Source organism: Pteronotus mesoamericanus, unplaced genomic scaffold (genome assembly GCF_021234165.1).
Source record: "Pteronotus mesoamericanus isolate MK-2021 breed Mesoamerican mustached bat unplaced genomic scaffold, CSHL_Meso_final scaffold_507, whole genome shotgun sequence".
Lineage (NCBI taxonomy): Eukaryota > Metazoa > Chordata > Mammalia > Chiroptera > Mormoopidae > Pteronotus > Pteronotus mesoamericanus.
The window spans coordinates 12,485,181-12,503,236 of NW_026555319.1; the positions used below are offsets into that span (position 1 = coordinate 12,485,181).

The following is an 18,056-nucleotide window of genomic DNA, read 5'->3' on the forward strand; positions in this document are numbered from 1 at the left end:
TTCAAAATCGCATTTAGGTCTCGTATCATTCCCATGAGGTAATCATATTATACCCATGGTAAAGATGAGAAAGCTGAGGTTCGGAGAGTGTGCCCCATCATCTCCGGCCACTTCCTTGAGCCTGGCACATAGCAGACATCGAATAAGTGACACTGTCCTTCCAGCCCCACATAAGGGGGGTAGGGCATTGGCGTTGGGCAGGAAGGTGGGGGTCTTTGGGAGGTCGGGGCGGAGGAGGTAAGGCAGAGAGGGCGTGCATTGGATCTCCTAGCGAGGAGGATCTTGGTGCCGGGAACTTGGAAGGCCGGGCAGTGTGTTTCCGGGGGGCGGGGCCAAGCGCGGACAGGTCTTTACGTCACTCGGCGCCCGGCCCCGCCCCACCGCGGCCGAAGCTCGGGAGCCAGGAGAGCAGGCGCCGCCGCCACCGCTGCCGCCGGGAACTCGGAACACCGCGCGCACAGCCATGGCTTCGGGCCCTGCGGGTGAGGGGGCGCGGGGCACGGGGGCGGCGGGAGGGCAGCCCCGATCCCTGCCCCAGCCCGCGGCTTAATAGCCGCTTTCCCGTCTGGTCCCACAGGGGCGGAGACCCGGCAGAGGCTGCTGCGCACCGTCAAGAAGGAGGTAGGTGGTGAGGTGGGGGAGGGGGCGGGGGTCGCAACCTCTGGGGGAGGGGACAGTCGTGGCTCCCCCACCCCAGGAAAGAGCCTCAGAGGTGGGGGTGGTCACTGGTGGAAGCGGGCAGCCACCTTGGTTGCGGGTCTCACCTGGGTGGATACTCACCACCGACAGAACTGAGGCTGGTGAGTTTGGGGGTGCAGGCTCTGGATATTTTTCTGCTGCATGCCAGAGGGGGTGCAGCATGAGGGCCCTCCAGCTGCGGGGCACTCCTCCCTGTGTCTGGGTAGGACCCCCTCTCCTGCAGCAGCCGGTGGGTGGGACTCACTACATTGAGACAAGCACCGGGGGTGGGGGGGGCCGATACGGTGTGGAGGGGGGAACCGGGATGGGGCTGCAGGAGGACTGGACTTCAGGAAAGAGGAAAGATAACCCTTTAGGAAAATAAAGCCTACCCCCACACATCCCCACGCGCCCCCCTTCCGAATTCTCAGCCCTTGGAGCCACCCCAGGAGCCAGGGAACTGCGTTCCTCAGAGTCCCTGGTCAGTGGGTTACACCAATTGTGAGCGTGTGCCCGCACTCTCTTGGCTGGTGGGGCCTCTCTCCCTGGGGCCAGCAGGGAGCCCAGTCTAGGCTTTACAGGTAATAGCCCATGATTTCCTGTAGAGGGGAGAACCTACAGGGATGGGCATCTGGAGAAGCATTTAGGTGCCTGGGCTCTGTGCATGTGTGTGTGAATGCCTGTGTGGGTGAGGGCATGTGGTTGTGAGTGTGTGCATCTGAGGATGTCTGCACATCTGTCTGGAGATATCTCAGTGTTCTCTCTGTGTATTGTGTGTACAGGTGTCTGTGTGTCTCTGTGTTATGATGGGTATCTGTGTGATGCAGGAATCTGTGTGCATGAGTGAGGCTGTGACTGTGTGTGTAACTGTGTGTGTATCCGTGTGTGTGAATGTGTGAATGAGTGAGGCTGTGACTGTGTGTGTATCTGTGTGTGTGAAAGTGTGAGTGAGTGAGGCTGTGACTCTGTGTCCGTGTGTGTGATGTGTGAATGTGTGAGTGAGTGAGGCTGTGACTCCATGTGTCCGTGTGCGTGATGTGTGAATGTGTGAGTGAGTGAGGCTGTGACTCCATGTGTCCGTGTGCGTGATGAGTGAATGTGTGAGTGAGTGAGGCTGTGACTGTGTGTGTATTGCTCTCCTCAGGTCACCCACGTCCCTCAGCCCGGACCCCGCTGCTGCTGAGCCGGCGTCACTGGTGCACCTTGAGTCCTTAGCCTGCAGACCTGGGGGCTGGCCTGATCACTGTGCATCTGTGTCGGGGGGGGGGGTGTCAGGACCTGGTGTCTGCTCTGAACATCAAGAAGCCCCTCCCCGCTTGGTGGCAGACAGCCATCAAGGGCAGCCTCGAGGCTGTGACTTCTTGCTGCCCCACCCACCTCAGGGAGCTTGGGTGTGTGTGGGTGTGTGTGTGTGTACATGTGTGTGTGTGTGATGTGCCCATGTTGTTTCAAGGATCAGCTCCAGGCCTGGTTGCACATTCTGTCCTTTCTGCACAAGGAAACGTACCTGATACATGGAATCCCTCGGAAAGGCCCAGAACTTTTCAGCTCAGCCTTTGTAGAGACCCCTGTGGGGATCTGAAGAAAACCCCATCTAGACCCTCTTTCCAACAAAACCCACTTTCTGATGACTATTTTGGGGGAGAGTGTGTATATATAAGTCCCCCCAACCCCCGACCCTGCTAAAGCCTTTGGGTTAAAAACCTGCAGTCTTTTTGTTCATTGTTTACCCAAATCTGGATGTGATCTGTGCTCCCCAGATGTTTTCACCTGGAATGGCTGTGTTTCTAAGGGGACAGCTGGCTGGTTCCGCTGGGGGGGCGGCAGCAGGCAGAAGAATATGTCAGCAAGGCCTCTGGGCAGGGCCCTGTTCCCAGCTCTGCCACCAGCTCCCTGGATGCCCAGAACACATCCCTTCCCGTCTCCAGGACTCTGTTTTCACATGTGGAGAGGGAAGCTTCGGTGCCCTTGGCAGTCCCACCCCACCTGTCTAGCCTGGGTTGTTGGCCAGGCTGGGGAACACGTTGTCCCTGGTGGCCAGCCGACTGGCCTGCATCCTCTCTCTCCTGGGAGGGGCCAGGTTAGGGGTAGGAATGAGCTTCCTGCGTGGCTCTGGGCAAGGCCATCTGATCAAAGGTAACCCCTGGGTGCCCTGCTTGGTACCTGACGGGGGGCAGGGGCAGAACCTTGCAAGTGTGGACAAAGGGCCTCAAGTACCCATTGCTCCTGGATCTGCAAGCAGAAGGCAAGGCTTCGCAGTCCCAAGATGGTGGCTGTATCTAAATTTTGCACTTGTTAGGGCACATCGTTTCAGTAATCCGAGCTTCCATTTACTAGGGCACGCTCTGTGCCCTATTCTGTGTGCACAGGAACTTCGTGAGGTGAGTGAAGTCCCCATTTACAGACAAGGAAACAGGCTTACGCGGGAAGAGTGAGTCGATCAAGAGCACACAGCCGAGAAGCGACACAGTTGGGGAGTTACCCCCCAGGACTGTCTGACAAGAGCCAGGCTCTTCCCTGCCACACCACAAACATGCCCATCCCCATCTACACAGCGCCATCATTGTGGCATCTGTGGGTGGTGTAATTTCTGTGGTACAGATGAGAAAACTGGCCCAGAAAGAGTAAGCGTTGTTTCAAGGGTACAGACAAGTGAAGGGGAACAAGTTCAAGTCTTCTGACTGTGACCCGTCCTGTTCGGCATGGGTGCCCCATAAGGGCAAAGTGATAAGCTTGTTCCCTCCAAAGCAGCTTTCTCTCCTTCCTCTTCGGGGATCGCCTCCCCTGTGCATCAGAGAGCCAGTCTCCAGTGGAGTGCGTGAAAATCGGGGGGTCAGATCAGTGTTCCTTCTCCTTGCCACCTGGGTTCGGAGGAGCCGCGCCCCTGCTTGTCACAGCCGACCCGGGGGCCCCTCACAGCCTTCTTTCTGACAGAGGCGGCTGACCAGCCGGTTTCAGTATTTAAGCCAGGCAGGTCTACAGGCTTGGCCTGAGCAACGGAGGCCACAAGGCCAGCGGGGGTCGTGGGGCTGGAAGCTCTGTCCAGGGCTGACTCAGGGAGCCTCTGTGACTCAGCACCGCGAAGCAGGTCAAGAAGGAGTTTTGGGATCAATCAGAGCTGAGTTCAAATGCCGGTGCATTTACTTGATGAGGGGCACCTGTGTGCCAGAGGCTGGACCGGGCTCTGTGGATGGAGCAGTGGACAAGTTAGGCCCTGCCCTCTTGGGGCTGACATTCCAGTGCGGGAGACAGACATTCGGAGTGTAATTAAAAAGATAATTACAGGCTGTGCCCCAGGGTCTGAAGGAGAGGCTCTTTGCAGCATAAGAACTCAGAGAAGCAACTGCATGCCGTTGTGTATCGGAAACGTATCTCCTGTGTGAGAAGGTACGGGATGGAGGAGGAGACCTTTTAGATGAAGGTATGAGGTGGGGCGAGATGGAGGAAGACGTTCCTGGCAGTGAGAACCGCGTCTGTATGAACACTGTGGCGGCAGGCAGCACCGTGAACTTGATTGAGGGTTGGGAGCAGCGGGAGCAGGAGGCCGTTCCGAGAGAGAGGAGAGCAGCGCTGGGTACCCTGGGGATAGAGCACCTGGTTCTCCTACACAAGCAGAGGGGAAGGAGTGAGGGGGACCTCAGGAGTAGGAAAGCAAGAGACAGGAGCCGAAATTGATTGCTTGTAAATTGCACAATCTTGGATGAGCAACCCTCTTTACCTTCACAAGTGCCTGGGTTTCAGTTTATTCATAATGGGGATGAAAATTACTCAACTGTCAGGATAAACAATGTGAAAACACCCACCATGTTAGCCGGAGCGTCACCAGCGCAGGCATCTTTCTGTCTCCCTGGTGCCACCAAGGGAAAGCTGCAGTCAGGGTGGCCACACATGGTTCCCTCCGGTTAAATCCGGCCATCTCTATCCAGGCTCCTTCCTGACTCCCTTTACCCTCCCCTCCTTTTCCCTCCCCACCTCCACCACTTAATTTTGTTTTGGTTTCCAGAGAGAGCAGGCACTGGCTTCCCGTTGCCATGACAACATCCATTAAAGGAGCCAGCCACGTGACTTGAGTTGATAAGGGAAGCAAAGTGACTAACTGACTTGTTTTCTTGCCTCTAGGCTGGGCCTAGGAGGCCTGTTAATTGGAGGGGACAAGGCGAGGGGGGGTGAGGGGGCTTGCTGGTGAGGACAGAGCCCAGTGAGGAGGCAAGGGGTTGACGTGGGTGCTGGAGAGGAAGCCACAGGAGCTCTGCAGACTGGAGCTGGTGGGAGGGCTATCGAGGGGGCATTATCCCAAGGGCTGAGCTGGGCTTGTTTGGGCAGCCGAGCCTCCCAGCCCTGCGTGGAAGGCAATGGGATTGGGAAGCCGGCTGCACACGCTAAGAAGTCTGGAGGAAGGTGATAGACACAACTGATGTTACTGCTGGGTCCCCAGTGGTTCTTAATGAAGGTTCTTAACTTTGCCCGTCCCCCCCAGATAGGGTCGCCAAATAACATATAGGTCACACAATTACATTTGAATTTCAGAAAATGAGTCATTTTTAGTGTAAATATGTATTGCTGAGTCTGGCACCTTTATCCCAGGGGACACTTGGCAACGTCTAGAGACATTTTTGGTTGTCACAACTGTGGTTACCACCGGCATCTAGTAGGGAGAGACCAGCGATGCTGCTCCGCCTCCTGCAGCGCATGGACGGCCTCACCACAGAGAAGTAGCCAGAGGGGGAGGAGCCTTTGTGTTGAGCACTGCCCCAGGGCTCCCCAGGCATGTCCTCCTCCGCTCTGAGGACAGCCCTAAGAAGGAGAATGATCTGAGGACAGCCCTAAGAAGGAGAATGATCGTCTCCTTCAGGGGATTGACGAAGATCCAAAGGCCCAAGATGTCAAGCAGCTCACTTTCCTGTTACACAGGCAGTCCGCGGAGAAGTCAGGATTTGATCCCCCTCTGTCAGGCTCTGAAGGATGGCTTCGTGACCCGGATTCCCAGAGGGCAGTGGTAGGGAGCCCTGAGCTTCCGCAGAGGCCGTGGGGGTCAGTTGTGTGTAGGGGAAGGAGAGGAGGCAGGAGAATTCCATCTGTTCTAGCTTGTGCAGGACGCCGATTGCCAGGCTGCAACGTTTGCTCCATCGGGCAGTGGGGAGCGTGGAGGATTTATGAGCAAGGAGGGTCTTGTTGGGAACTACTTCAGGAAGTTCCAGCTGATGGTGGGGGGCCGGGATGGACCCTTTCTGACGGTTCTTAGAAGGAAACTTCCCCTCTTCTTTCTTCCTCCTTTCCTTTCCCTCTTCTTTCCCTCCCCTGGTCCCCTCTCTCCCTCTCTCCTTTCCTTTTTTTCCTCCCACATTTATTGAGCATCTACTTTGTGCCAGGCGCTGTTTTAGGAACTGCAGATGGAGAAGTGAGCAAAGCAACGTCCCTGCTCATATGCTCTCGTGAAGCATGCAGCCTCATGGGCGGACAGATAGATAAGCAATAAACACCCATCGGGAGTGACGAGTGCTATGAGGAAAACAAAGCTGGACAGGGCCGGAGAGTAGTGGGAGGGCTGACCATCCAGAGGTCAGTCAGGGGTGGCCCTTCTGATGGGGTGGCATTTGAGCAGAGACCTGAACGCAAGGAGGGAGCCGTGCGGATGGCTGCAGGAAGGGTGTTCCTGACCGAGGGAATGGCATTTACGAGCCCGGAGTCAGGCTCGTAAATGGCGAGGAGGCCAGTGAGGCTGGACAGAAGTGAACAAGGACGTGGGAGCAAGAGGCTGGTCAGCCTTGGAAGCTTTGGCTTTTACTCTGAGTGAGAGGGGTTTGAGCAAAGCAGGCACGTGAATTTGGCTGCTGAGGCTGCAGGGCAAGCAATAAGCATAGCTGACACATGAGCGGGGGCACAAAGTTGTTAGGCGAGAGAGGAAACTTCTGTTCTTTGAGCTTTCCATTCTTGCGCTGGGAATCACAGCTCCCCGCTTTACGCCCCTGCTGGGACAAGTAGGGGTTCCAAAAATGCTTGCAGAGTGAATCCAGACATCCTCATGGGATATTTTGGAGCTGTCTGATGCTGGCTGGGTTGACCAAAACAGTTTCTGTGTGTCATGCTTTCAGGCTTAAAATGGCAGAACTTCTCCTCATGAATAATGCAGCCGTGGCTGGCGGTGCGTTTTGGTGCTTTTTTCAGGTCACTGACAATGCAGCTCCCAGGAGCTTCTGACGATGGATGGCTTGGGCTGTAGCCCCCGCCCCATGTGGCGGCAGGGGCCCGGCTTCCCTGCTTCATTCTGGCCCCTGTGCAGCCTGGCTGGGCCTCCGGGAGAGGGTGGGAGCATTTGCTGCTGGTTGGCAGGTAGGAAGGACGCCTCTGTCATCACCATGAGAAATGAGGACACCCGGCTCCTTGTCCCAACTGTGCCCCCTGTCTCATTGCCTGCTTTCTAAGTGACGAGGTTGGGCAGGCTCCAGGATCCTGAGAACCTCGAGTCTCTAATTTGGCTGACATCCCTCTCTGAGAGCCAAGATTCCCTGATATTTGCTGTCTTCTGAATTTGCCAAGTCTGTGTTTAAGACTTATTAAAACTTTACAGCCGATAAGACTTTTTTGGGAGCCTTTACTCCACTTAAGGCAACAAAGGCCTCCACTAAGGCCATTCTAATGGGATAAGGATTTGTTTTTTTTAAACAGCATTCATTGAGTGTTTCATATGGATGGCATCGTTTAATTATTCTAACGCCTCTCGCCTCTCGAGGTGAGTCAGCACTCTCCTTACAGATAGGGAAAGTGAGGCACCGAGGTGGCATGTAACTTGCTTAAGGGTACAGACACTGTCAGTGGCACAGCTTGGGGGTCTGGCTCCAGGACCCTGCTTTGCGTTGTCCTGGAGCCCAAATCAGTGACCTGCAGTGGTTACGAGCCAGGCCAAGAGAGGGGTCGGGAGGAGGGGCCAGCCTCTTGAGCTGGACAGTCCTGAGTTCAGGTCGTAGGCCTGTCATTAGTAGCTGTGTGAAACTCTCGGGCTCCGGTGCCTTGTGTAGCGGGCGGCGGAGGGTGTCACCTGCCACACAGCAGTGCTGGTGTGGCGCCGCCGCTGGCCAGGCACTCCGCGGCACCTGTGGTGAGCCCCGCGCTGTGCCCCAGATAGACTCAGCTCCGTAAGGACATTGGGCCGCGCCTTCCGGTCCCATCTGAAGTTGCAGGTGCCCTCCGCGCAGAATCTCGTTCTCCCTGGGCAGACCCTGGGCTGGGACACCCTGGCCACAGTAGCCATGCTGTGGACTGGGAAGGGGTTGTGGAGCCCAAAGGGATGAGCCCTTGAGTAAGAATCAGGAGAGCTGAGCCTTGACTGGCTGTGTGGCCGCCCTGGGTGGGCAGCTGGGTCTCCGTTCTGGGCCCGGTTGCTCATCGGCCCCTTGGAGGTAGTCCCTCAGCCAAAGGAGCTCAGGCCCCTCGGGAGCCCTCAGGCTGGCTCGGCCTCCAGCCGCGGGGAGCCCCTGGGGAGGTGGCTAAGGCGCTGCGCTCCAGTGAGAGGCGGTGTGTCTTTCTTTCTCTCGGCAGTCCAAGAAGACAGGAGGGGAATAGGTTTGTGTGGCTTTTCTTTGCAAAACCTGGAAGGCACTCAGATCGTGGGTGTTAATGTAGGACAGTAACAGGTGCTTTCACAGTAAGGCCCCGTTTAAGAATCAAATAACCGAACTCCCAAGAGTTCAAGAGACTTGGTGGTACTTGGGCACTGAATGAATTCTTCTTTAGTTATTATTATTTAGTAAATCATGTTTAATTAGTAAGCTAGAATTATGGCAACTGCCATTTACTAAACACTGCTGTAAGTGCTTTGCTTTATCTTATTTAATCCCCAAAGCAGTTTTTCTATAGAGTAGGTACAAATAGCAACTCCTTTTTACTGATGAGGAAGTTGAAATTCAGACAGGTTAAGAAACTGGACCAAGATCGCATAGCTGAGAAGCAGCAGAACAGGATATTTTAGTGAGCTCCATGCATTTCAAGTTGAAGAATAACTTGCTCATAAAACCAGCTAGACAAATAAGTGAATATGTCAACATAAAGTGAAAAGGAAAAGAGACACTAAAAATGGGACTTACTGGTTCAGGGGTTTGGGAAGTTTGGAGTGAGTCCGTCAGGTGCGGCTACATCCAGGGGGTCCAGTGCCATCGTTAGGACCCCCGTCTCTTTCCATGTCTCCGTGCTCCCTTTCTCTGTGCTGGTTCTGTGCTCTGCCTGTCCCAGTGGGGAGGCAGAATGTTTCCCAGCAGCTCTAGGGCACAATCTGCCAGCTTGGCATCACAGCAGAAAGAGAGCTTCCCCTTCCCATGGTTCTAGCAGAAGCCTTAGGATTAGGCCTCATTGGACCAGCCTGGGTCATATACTTCCTTTGTGCCAGTGACCGCGGGATGGAGCGCTCTCACTGGTCCAGCCTGAGGGACTAAGTGGAGGCAGCTCTCTGAGAGCAAAGGAGGGGCCCCAGAGCAGAATCAAGGTGAAAGGGCCAGACAGGGAGGCGGAAGGCAGGCAGACAAGCCATAAACGTCCATCCCAAAGGAGGGAGCGCGCCTGTCCTTGGGGCTCAGCCTCTGGCCGCAGCAGGGTCCACTCGCACGCTCTGTGCCCGGCTGTGATCCCGGTGCTGCCTGGACACCCGGTGTGGGCCACGTGTCTACGGATGAGAGACTTCTACTCCGGGCACGTACAAAGCCCTGAAATTGTACGAACACTTTGTCCTTGCTGTGGGGAGAGGCTACTCTCAGCTCTCAGCAGTACCTTTGTGTCAGCCACAACCCAGATACTAAATAACAGTTCAGAACCACCCTGCAAGATGCTACGATGCACCGGTTCGCGCAGTGCAGCGTTGCGCTCGGGAGGGCAGTGGCGCCTCCGTGCTCCTCCTCCAGTGAGCCTTCTAATCACAACAGCCCCTAATAATGATCGTAACAAGCATTTATTGGGCACCTACTGTGTTCCAGACCCCCACTGTCCAATGTGAGCGATGAATCACATGTGCCTGCTTATATGTAAATTACATAGAATTAAATTTAAAATACTCAGTCACACCATCCGTGTTTCAAGTACTCAGTAGCCATGTGTGGTTAGTGATACTGTTGGACAACACAGGGTTAGCGCATTTCCAGAAGGTTCTACCTTGTACTAGACATTGTGCTAAGTGCTTTACACTCATTAACATATTTAATCTTAAAAAAATAAAGCTTTGGAGGGTAGATCCTATATTATCCCTTTGTACAGGTGAGTAAAGCAAAGCACAGGGCGGTGCAGTCCCTTGCCCGAAGTCACATGGCTTTTCGGAGGCAGAGCCAAGATTCTAATCCAGCCTTTAGACCATTCAACTGCTCGTCCTCCCAGGTGGAGGTTTTCTGGTTTGTGCTGTGTGTGTTTTAAATGACGGTTGAGAAATTTCATTTCTTACTTTCCTGTAGCTGCCCGACCCCCAAGTCTGGGCAGCCTTCCCGAGAACCTAGGCACGCCTGAGAGCCAGTGTGTGTGTTCCTCGTGCGTGAGGCGCGTGGGTCTGCGGAAGTGGGGCGTGTTGCCAAGGGAGCCGCCACACGCAGTGGGCAGCGCACCCGGGAGGAAGCTGGCCGGTCTCCAGGGTGTGGGCTGGGAACGTGAAACACGCTGGCTGTTTTCTCTGGGAGCTGGGGGGGGGCGGGGGGGGCGGTGTGTGGCCAGGAGTCTTCACGGCCCCGTCGCCTCCAGCAGTGACTGTGCGTGATGGTGTTGGCCAGAAGGACCTTTGCCAAGGTGCCCCCAGGTGAATGCCCCAAATCAGGCACCGGGGGAGCCCCCTCGTCAAGGGGAGTCTGAGGCACCTGTGCAGGGCAGCAAGGGGAGGCCTGTTTATGGGAACCCCAGTCTCAGCCGCAGAGCAGCCCTCCGTCCCGGTTGGGGCAGGTTAGCCAGCCCTGACACTGTGAGGCCCAGTGCCTGGCGCCGGTTTATAGCACTGCCAGTAAATGATTAACTGGGGCCAGGCTGGCAGCAGCTGAGCGAGCAGCGTCCCTGTCTCCTGCCAGCCTGCAGCCACAGCCGTGTTTAGGGCAGGCTAAGCAGGGGGGAGTTTTCTGATGCTCTGATGAAGATCCACGTGCCGCTGCTTTATCGTTGGCGTCCTCTCCCCTCCCAGCTCACTCCCATCACAGGGATGCACCTACCAGAGGCCACTTGTGGCTTTGCCCTGTCATCTGGGTGGATGTGGCGGGCAGGATGGAGTGTGCGGGCGGGGTCGGAGGGGTGGGGCGAGGCTGTCCTGGAGCTGAGTGAGAGAAACAATCCCCCCCCCAAGGAGGTTTTGAGCCGTTCGCCAGTGGTTGCTGAACTCCTGTGACATCACACGAACCAGGCACCTTCGGGCCCCTCTCTGTGAAGGCCCCCAAGCCCCTGGCGGGCCACGGCAGGCCGAGGATGCAGAGGTGCCCAGCTGGAAGGAGGCCTTTAGCCTGTCTGCTGGAAGGCTGAGATCCCTGCTGACATCCTCCATCAGGGGCAGAGTGAGGAAAGGACACTTTTTTTTTTTTTTTACTTTTTAGAGCAGTTTTAGGTTCTTACTAAAAATGGAGTGGTAAAGACAGATTTCTCATACACCCCGTCTCCACACACACAGCCTCCCTGTCTACACCCTGTACCAGAATGGGTCATTTGTTTAGCTCCTGAACTTACCTGAACACATCATTATCACGCGAAGTCCATGGTTAAATTTGGTCGCACTCCTGGGGGTACCTATTCTGTGGGTTTTGATGAACCGATAGCGACACGTATCCACCACTGTGATATCACAGAATAGCTTCAGTGCCCTAACATCCTCCGAGCTCTGCCCGTTCTTCTGTCCCCCCAGCCCCTGGCAGCCACGGGTCTTCTTACTGTCTCCACAGTTTTGCCTTTTTTAGAACATCACATGCATGGAACCACACAGCATGGAGTCTTTTCAGATGGGCAGCTTTCACTTTGTAACAAGTATTTCAGGTTGGACTTTTTTTTTAACCACGTCGTGTGACAGGAAGAGGGAGCCGGGACACACAGGGTGTCCTGGGAGAGATGGTGGAAGGTGGTGACGGGTGATGGCAGGGGCAGAGGTGGGGCGGGCAGGCGCCGCTGGAGCCGGGCTCCTGGAGCAGGACTGAACTGGGCTAAGGGAGCAGCTGCATAGGCCGCCGGGCTGCTTGGGTCCCCACCTTGACCTGGGATAGTGGAGCAGGAGACGGGGATTCCCATCCCAGCCTCTTCGCAGGCCAGATGACCTTGGCCCCTCCCACATCAGCTGCCTCTGCCGGAAAGTGGGAGTAACAGCGATGGCACCCCTGGTGCACGGTCGTTTTGATCCATTGGGCTCATGCATGTAAAGCTCCCACTTGGCTTATGGGAAGAACTTCTAGATTCCGTTAAGTGAAGGGATGAACCTGCGATGTGCCAGGCTCTGTGCAGACAATCGCGGGTTTGAATCTCCATCCTGCAGCTTGGAAGCCAGGTGGTCTTGGGCGAATACCAAGACTCTGTTTCCTTATCTGTTGAAGGTGGAGGGTAACTGTCCCCATCTCTCCTAATTACCCTGCAGAGCAGGTGAAATAACGCCCCCTAAGCGCGGGGCCAGCAGGCAGTGAACACTTTATAAATAAATGCTGGTTGTCATTACACAAAACAAGGGTACTAATTTTGTACTATCAGGCTGGTATTGTGTTTAATGCTTTCGGTGTATTACCTTACACCTGTGAGGCACATGCTCCTACCGTATCGCCTGTTTTACTGATGAGAATGCTGAGGCTCAGAGAAGGAACGTGATTTGCCCGAGATCATGAGAGCAAGAGCTGGGGTTTGAACTCCTGAAGTCGGACTCCAGACCCCGATGCTCAGAGTTGGGCAGTGGGCGTTACTCTAGGAGCTGGGAAGAGGAGGGATCACAGCAGCTTTGGAGGCCTGCGGAGGGATTGGAGGGAAGGCCACTGGGTCCTAAGGGCTGGGCCATTTTCCCAGAGCTGGAGCTGGAGGTCGGAATGGGTGGGAAAATCAGGTGGAGGAGGCCGCAAGCAAAAGCCAGGTGGGGGTATCATGTGGGTCACCCAGACGGAATGGATATGGGAAGAGGAAGGGACAGGATTTGGCAGGAACGGAAGACTGGGCCAGAATGTGGAAACAGTCACAGTTTGCAGGGTGGCACCACCCCTCCGGCCCTCCCCCCGCCCCGCCCACGACCGTGTCTGTGTGTCTGTGCCTTGGAGCTTCCTGCAGTGTTCCTGTGTCCCCCGCCCCCATCAGCCCTGCTCCAGCCCCTCCCAACTCTCACCTCCTGCAGGCCTTGCCCATAACAAATTTAAAAAAAAGCCGACAGCTATTTCCACGAAGTGCCTTTCCCTGCCCCATTGTCCTCACATCTGTTCCTTCCTGTGAGCTCCAGGGCAGCTCTTTGGGGGCAGGCGCAGGGGAGAGTCTTTCCCTCTGCTTTAGAGTTGGAGAACCCGAGACCCAGAGAGTTCATTTTCACTTGTGCATCAGATCTGGGGTATCATCTCCTCCAGGAAGCCCCCCCTCCCCGCCCCATGACCTTCCTACCCACTCAGTTTCATTGTTACTTGTTTTCACAGAACCAGGTTCTTTTGCTGCAGAAAACTGGTCTCATTTTGCAAATATTCCCCACTCGCGTGACTGACTTAATATCTTTACGTTTTGCTGGCCTGTGACCTCCATGAGGACAGGGACTCTCTCTGATTGCCACCTGGTGCCAGGCACAGAGGAGGCGCTGACACATGTTAAATGAATGAGCAGCAGTTGCGGTTCATGTGATAAATGCTGGAAAGGCAGGTGTTAATGGAATGTGGGAGAGGCATACTTGTTCCTGCTTGGGATACAGATAGTCTAGGAAGGCTCCCAGGAAGAGGTGACACCTGACCGAAGCCTGACTTGCAGTTAGCCAGCTGGAGCGCACGCGGAGGAGCACCTGGCGGAATGTGAGGAAGGAGGTGAGCCCATGGCACCACCTTCGGGGACCTGTGTTCAGGGGCCAGTGATTTGAAGGGCTGGGGATGCGGGCTGCTGAGGTGGGTGCTTCTTGTTCCCAGAAGCTGGAGCGCCTGTGGAGCGGCACAGCTGTCCTCGGCTCACCCCTCCTGCCCCAGGGGTTGTCGAGGGGCCTTTGCGTCACCCCCTTTTTTTTCCTGCTTCTCTCACATGCTGAGAGTTATTTTTAAAGCCACCCAGGGTGCTTGCTCCAGGCATCCTAATTTAACATTCTCTCCGCTGCCCAACTTCTTAACAGATGTAAGAGTCAAGAGTGCCTGCGGCCTCCGCCTCGTGGGCCAGTGTTACGTCCGCATTACTCACCCGCCTGCACCACCAGACACCCCCACCTGAGACCCTGGCAGGCAGGGGCGTTCTGAGTCAGGTCTGAGTCGCAGGCCTCTGCGGAGCAGGCAGCAGCCTTGGGATGCTTATTTAGGGCTGCTCTGTGCCACAGGCCCTATGCCGGGCACTTCAAACCGGGGCCCTGGGGCCAAATCCGGCCTGCTTGTGCAGGCCCCTGAGCTGAGACTGGGTCTTACATTCTTAGGGGGGTGCAAAACAGGAGGCTAAGCGACACAAGACTGTACATGGCCTGAAGATAGGTTTGCCAGATTTATGTAGCAAATAAAAATTCAGAGTGCCCGGTTAAATTTGCATTTCAGAAAAACAATAAATAGTCTTTTCGTGTGTGTTCTTTGCAACATTTGGTCTGTACTTACACTAAAAAAAAAAAAAAAAAAAATCCGAAATGTAGGTTTCAGTGGGCACCCATGCCTCCTCTGGCAGCCCTAGCCCATGGCCTGAAGTGGCTGCTGTCTGCCCCTTCAGGGAGAAAGTCCGCCAACCGCAGCCTTACGTGCAGAGCCGATGAGATCGGGCGTCTGAGGGGCTCGGGCCACTGCCCGGAACTGCGCACCGCGAGCGTTAGCTGCTGGCCCCAGCGGCATTAGCATGATCAGAATGACCACCAAACTAATGCCTTCGGCACAGCTGGGCAGTGCCCTAGGGGCTCAGGACCTACTGGGGCAGGCGGGCACAGAACGGATAAACCCGCAGGCTTAGAGCGAAAGGCCGTGGTAAGTTCTAAGGACAAGCAGGTGCCCTATTTCAGACAGGGCGTTCTGAGCCCTTGCCCCTTATTGGAGCTCTGCACGTTTTTATGGAATCCTCACATAGCAGCCCTGCAAGGTGGTGCGGCGTCACCCCCGTTTCACAGACGAGGACACTGAAGCCTGGAGTCACCCAGCTCATAGCAGAGCTGGAGGTTGGCCGGGGCCCAGTAGCTTTCAAGCTCGTGTTCTTACCCGGTGCACTAGTGCCGCCCTTTACGTGCCGCCAGCTGCGTGCTGGGCCCTGCCCTTTGCCTGCGTTTCCCATAATCCTTCCGATCACCCCGAGCACTGGGTCCTGGTCCCTTCTCTCTCAGCTTAGAGGACGTGAACGCAGCGCAGTGCGGGGAGGCAGGGAAGAGTGGCAAGTTGATTTGGAACCTGGCAGGTCTGAGGTGGGCAGCTTGAGGAAGCCTGGGTGTGGGCAGGTGGCAGGTGTGAGGAGCGGGTTAGACGGGGCAGGCCTGGGAGCCCCAGGAGCGCCCCTTGTGGCTTTGCAGATAGGCTAGGATTTCCCAGCCTGACTCCCTTCTGAGATTAATCCTCCTTTTACGTTGTTTAAATATTTGCAGGTAGAGGGAGGGGTGGCGGGAGGGCAGGGCTGGTTTCCGGAAGGTTTGTGGCGTGGGGCCTGAGGTCTGATCAGCTGGTACTCTGAGGCCTGAGCTGGAGGGCTGGGGCCTGGCCAGCCCCCAGGGTGAACGAGGCCCTGGCTTGAGCGTCCACTGCGGGCCAGGCAGGGAACTGAATAGTTGCTATCAGCTCAGGAGTCGCTACTGTTGGTGACCTGGTGCAGGTGCCTCTCCACAGTCTCTCTCAAGCCTCCCGTTAGCCTTGTGAGGTAGGGCTGCTACGACCATCCGCTCCGCTGTGCAGATGGGTAACTGGTCCAGCACCAAGCAGGCAGCGAGGGCCAAGGATCTGACCCCGGTCAGCGACTCCCCACTCCGGGCTCTCAGCCCCTCTCTGCTGCCTCCTGACACCCTGTCCCTGGAGCTAACCCAGTTCCAAAAGGGGTGAGGGCCCCATTGTGGAAGGAGTGAGAGCCGCTGCTGGGGGAACCCTGAGAATGGCTGCCAGGCAGGCGTAGAAGCTTCCTGACCATCTTGACCATTGCGGACCCCTGCTCCTGACAGGCCCCCACAGGAAGTGGTTGGCACAGTCAGATCCAGGTGACTCAGGTTTCCTGAAAATACTCCAGCTCGGGTGCCTGGGCACACCCCGCTCCCACCATGCCCCACACAGTCCGCTGCACCTGCCGCTGAGCCTGAACTCACTCTCTGTCCCTGTATTTCCAGAGGATGCCGAGGTTGGGGTACCTAGCAGGCCCCTTCTGGCAGGCCCCTTCTGGCAGGTTCTCAGACACTAGATTACAGGCCAGCACCACTGTATCCTGCCTCAGGGGAGCAAAGAAAGTGGGGGGCAGTACTTGGGGCCTGGGGGAGAGGTGGGCAAAGGCTCTGAGACCTTGTGGGTTTAATGGCAGGTTGTAGGGGGAGCTCAGCCCCTGGAGTCAGGCAGCCCTGGGCCCGAGCCCCGCCTCTGCACCTCAGCGGCTGTGTGACCCCGGGCAGGCTCCGCCGCCTCCCTGTGCCTCTGCTTCCTCCCGTGACAAACAGCTAGAACAGTGCCACTGCTCTTTCCCCACAGTTCTGGTGACAAGAAGGCATTCTTCAGTTAAAATATTTTACCAAAGCAGAATTTCACCGTGACCTTCAAGCCATTCATTCCTCGGAGAGAACGTCATTGAGCACCTGCAGTGTGCCCGAGGCAAGGAAGGCTGTGAAACAGGGAGACGGGCCGCCCTCACAGGTCTGCGGCCCAGCAGGGAGGGCAGGTGTTGATGACGTCATTATCAATCTGATGGGTGTCACAGAAGCAGCCGCAGTGGGAACCAGGCGATTTTAGCCTCTTGCGCAGGTGATGTTTCAGCCAAGACCAGAGTAGCCGTGAAGGAGGCCAGGCGAGGTCCTAGGCAGGTGACTTGGGCGTGCAGCTGGCACGCACTGCACGCACGCTGTGCGCCCTGCTCTGTGCACAGCATGCGGTGTTTTTTTTTTTTTTGCGTCACCTTGTTTGGGCCTCCAAGGCCCCTTGAGAGAAGCCCCGCCCCTGTCAGCCCTTTACCCAAGAAGAAAACCCAGGCTCCGAGAGGTGATGCGATTTGCCTGAGGAAGCTCAGCTGGGAGCCAGAGGGCCGGCGGCGGCAGGCGGGGCCAAGATGGGAAAACCTCCAGGATGGGATTCTAGGTGTTGCCCTGTGGCTCTGCAGACTTGGGTGGGCCAGGTTGCCTCCTTGAGCCTCCATTTCCACATCTGTAAATAGGACCAATTCCACAGGCCCGGCTGGATAGCTTTCGGGTTTAGAAGTGCTGCCGGCCAAGCCCAGCTTGGAGCTTGCTGCGCCCGGAGGTCGGCAGCTGTTCGCGGGAGGGGCCGACTCGATTGTGTGCAGCGGGGGTGGTGTGCCGGCTCTGCGGTGGCACCGCCGCGTGTTTCTCTGGCGAATGTGACCAGGGGTGCTCTGAGGCCTATCTCCCGCTCCAGGAAAGAGGAGAAGCAGAAGGCAGGGGAGAGGCTCAGAGAGCCTAAGAGGGCCCTCGCGTGGGTGCGTTGGCGCGCCGGCCCAGCTGCGTCGGGATGGGCCACAGAGCGTCCGGGAAGGAGGCGGGGCCCGCTGGGCGGCGGCGTGGTGTTGGGGATTCAGGCCTTGCTCCCTTCCCTCCCTGCATCCCAGCCGCTGTGATCGAGGGCTGGGACCACCCGTTGAGAGGGTCTCTTCTGACCTCAGCCTCAAGGTGGGGAAACAGGCCCAGAGAAGAGTCACTTTGCTAAAGCCCCACTGTGACCCTGGGCCCAGAATCCACCAGAGCAGGAGGGTGTTCAGGCCTCCGTAGTGCCACCTTTGTGAGCAGGGGCACGGCTGCCCTCTCAGGCCTGGGCCCTGTGTCTGGCACCTCAGAGGTGCTCGAGAAGTGTTTGCTGAGTGACAGCCTCTAGCAGGAAAACCACGGAGCCTGGGAGTCGGACCCAGGCTGGAATTCTGGGCCACGTCTCCACTCTGAGCCAGCTCCACTGCTCTGGGCAAGTCGCATCACTGCCCTGAGCCTCTGTTTCCGAAAATAAGATCCCAGATCCAGCAGGGATCTGAAACCAGGTCTGCTGGGTTCCAGGGCTGAATTTTCACACGACCCTCCTGATTCTTTTATATACCTGTTTCACTCATTCATTCACTGATTCACTCATTCACCCGCTCATTTAGAAAATCTT

At 56.4% G+C, this 18,056-nt stretch overlaps 1 protein-coding gene across 2 annotated transcripts in view; it reads left to right on the plus strand.

Moving 5' to 3' along the window:
• The first annotated feature begins 398 nt into the window (after nucleotides 1-398).
• SGSM1 (small G protein signaling modulator 1) overlaps nucleotides 399-18,056 on the plus strand; it is a 66,769-nt gene continuing 49,111 nt past the window's right edge. For both annotated transcript variants that reach the window (XM_054594020.1, XM_054594022.1), the window contains exons 1-2: nucleotides 399-482; nucleotides 578-621. In XM_054594020.1, the coding sequence (XP_054449995.1) occupies nucleotides 464-482; nucleotides 578-621 (63 nt within the window). In that variant the 5' untranslated portion in view covers nucleotides 399-463. The remainder of the gene's footprint in view (nucleotides 483-577; nucleotides 622-18,056) is intronic.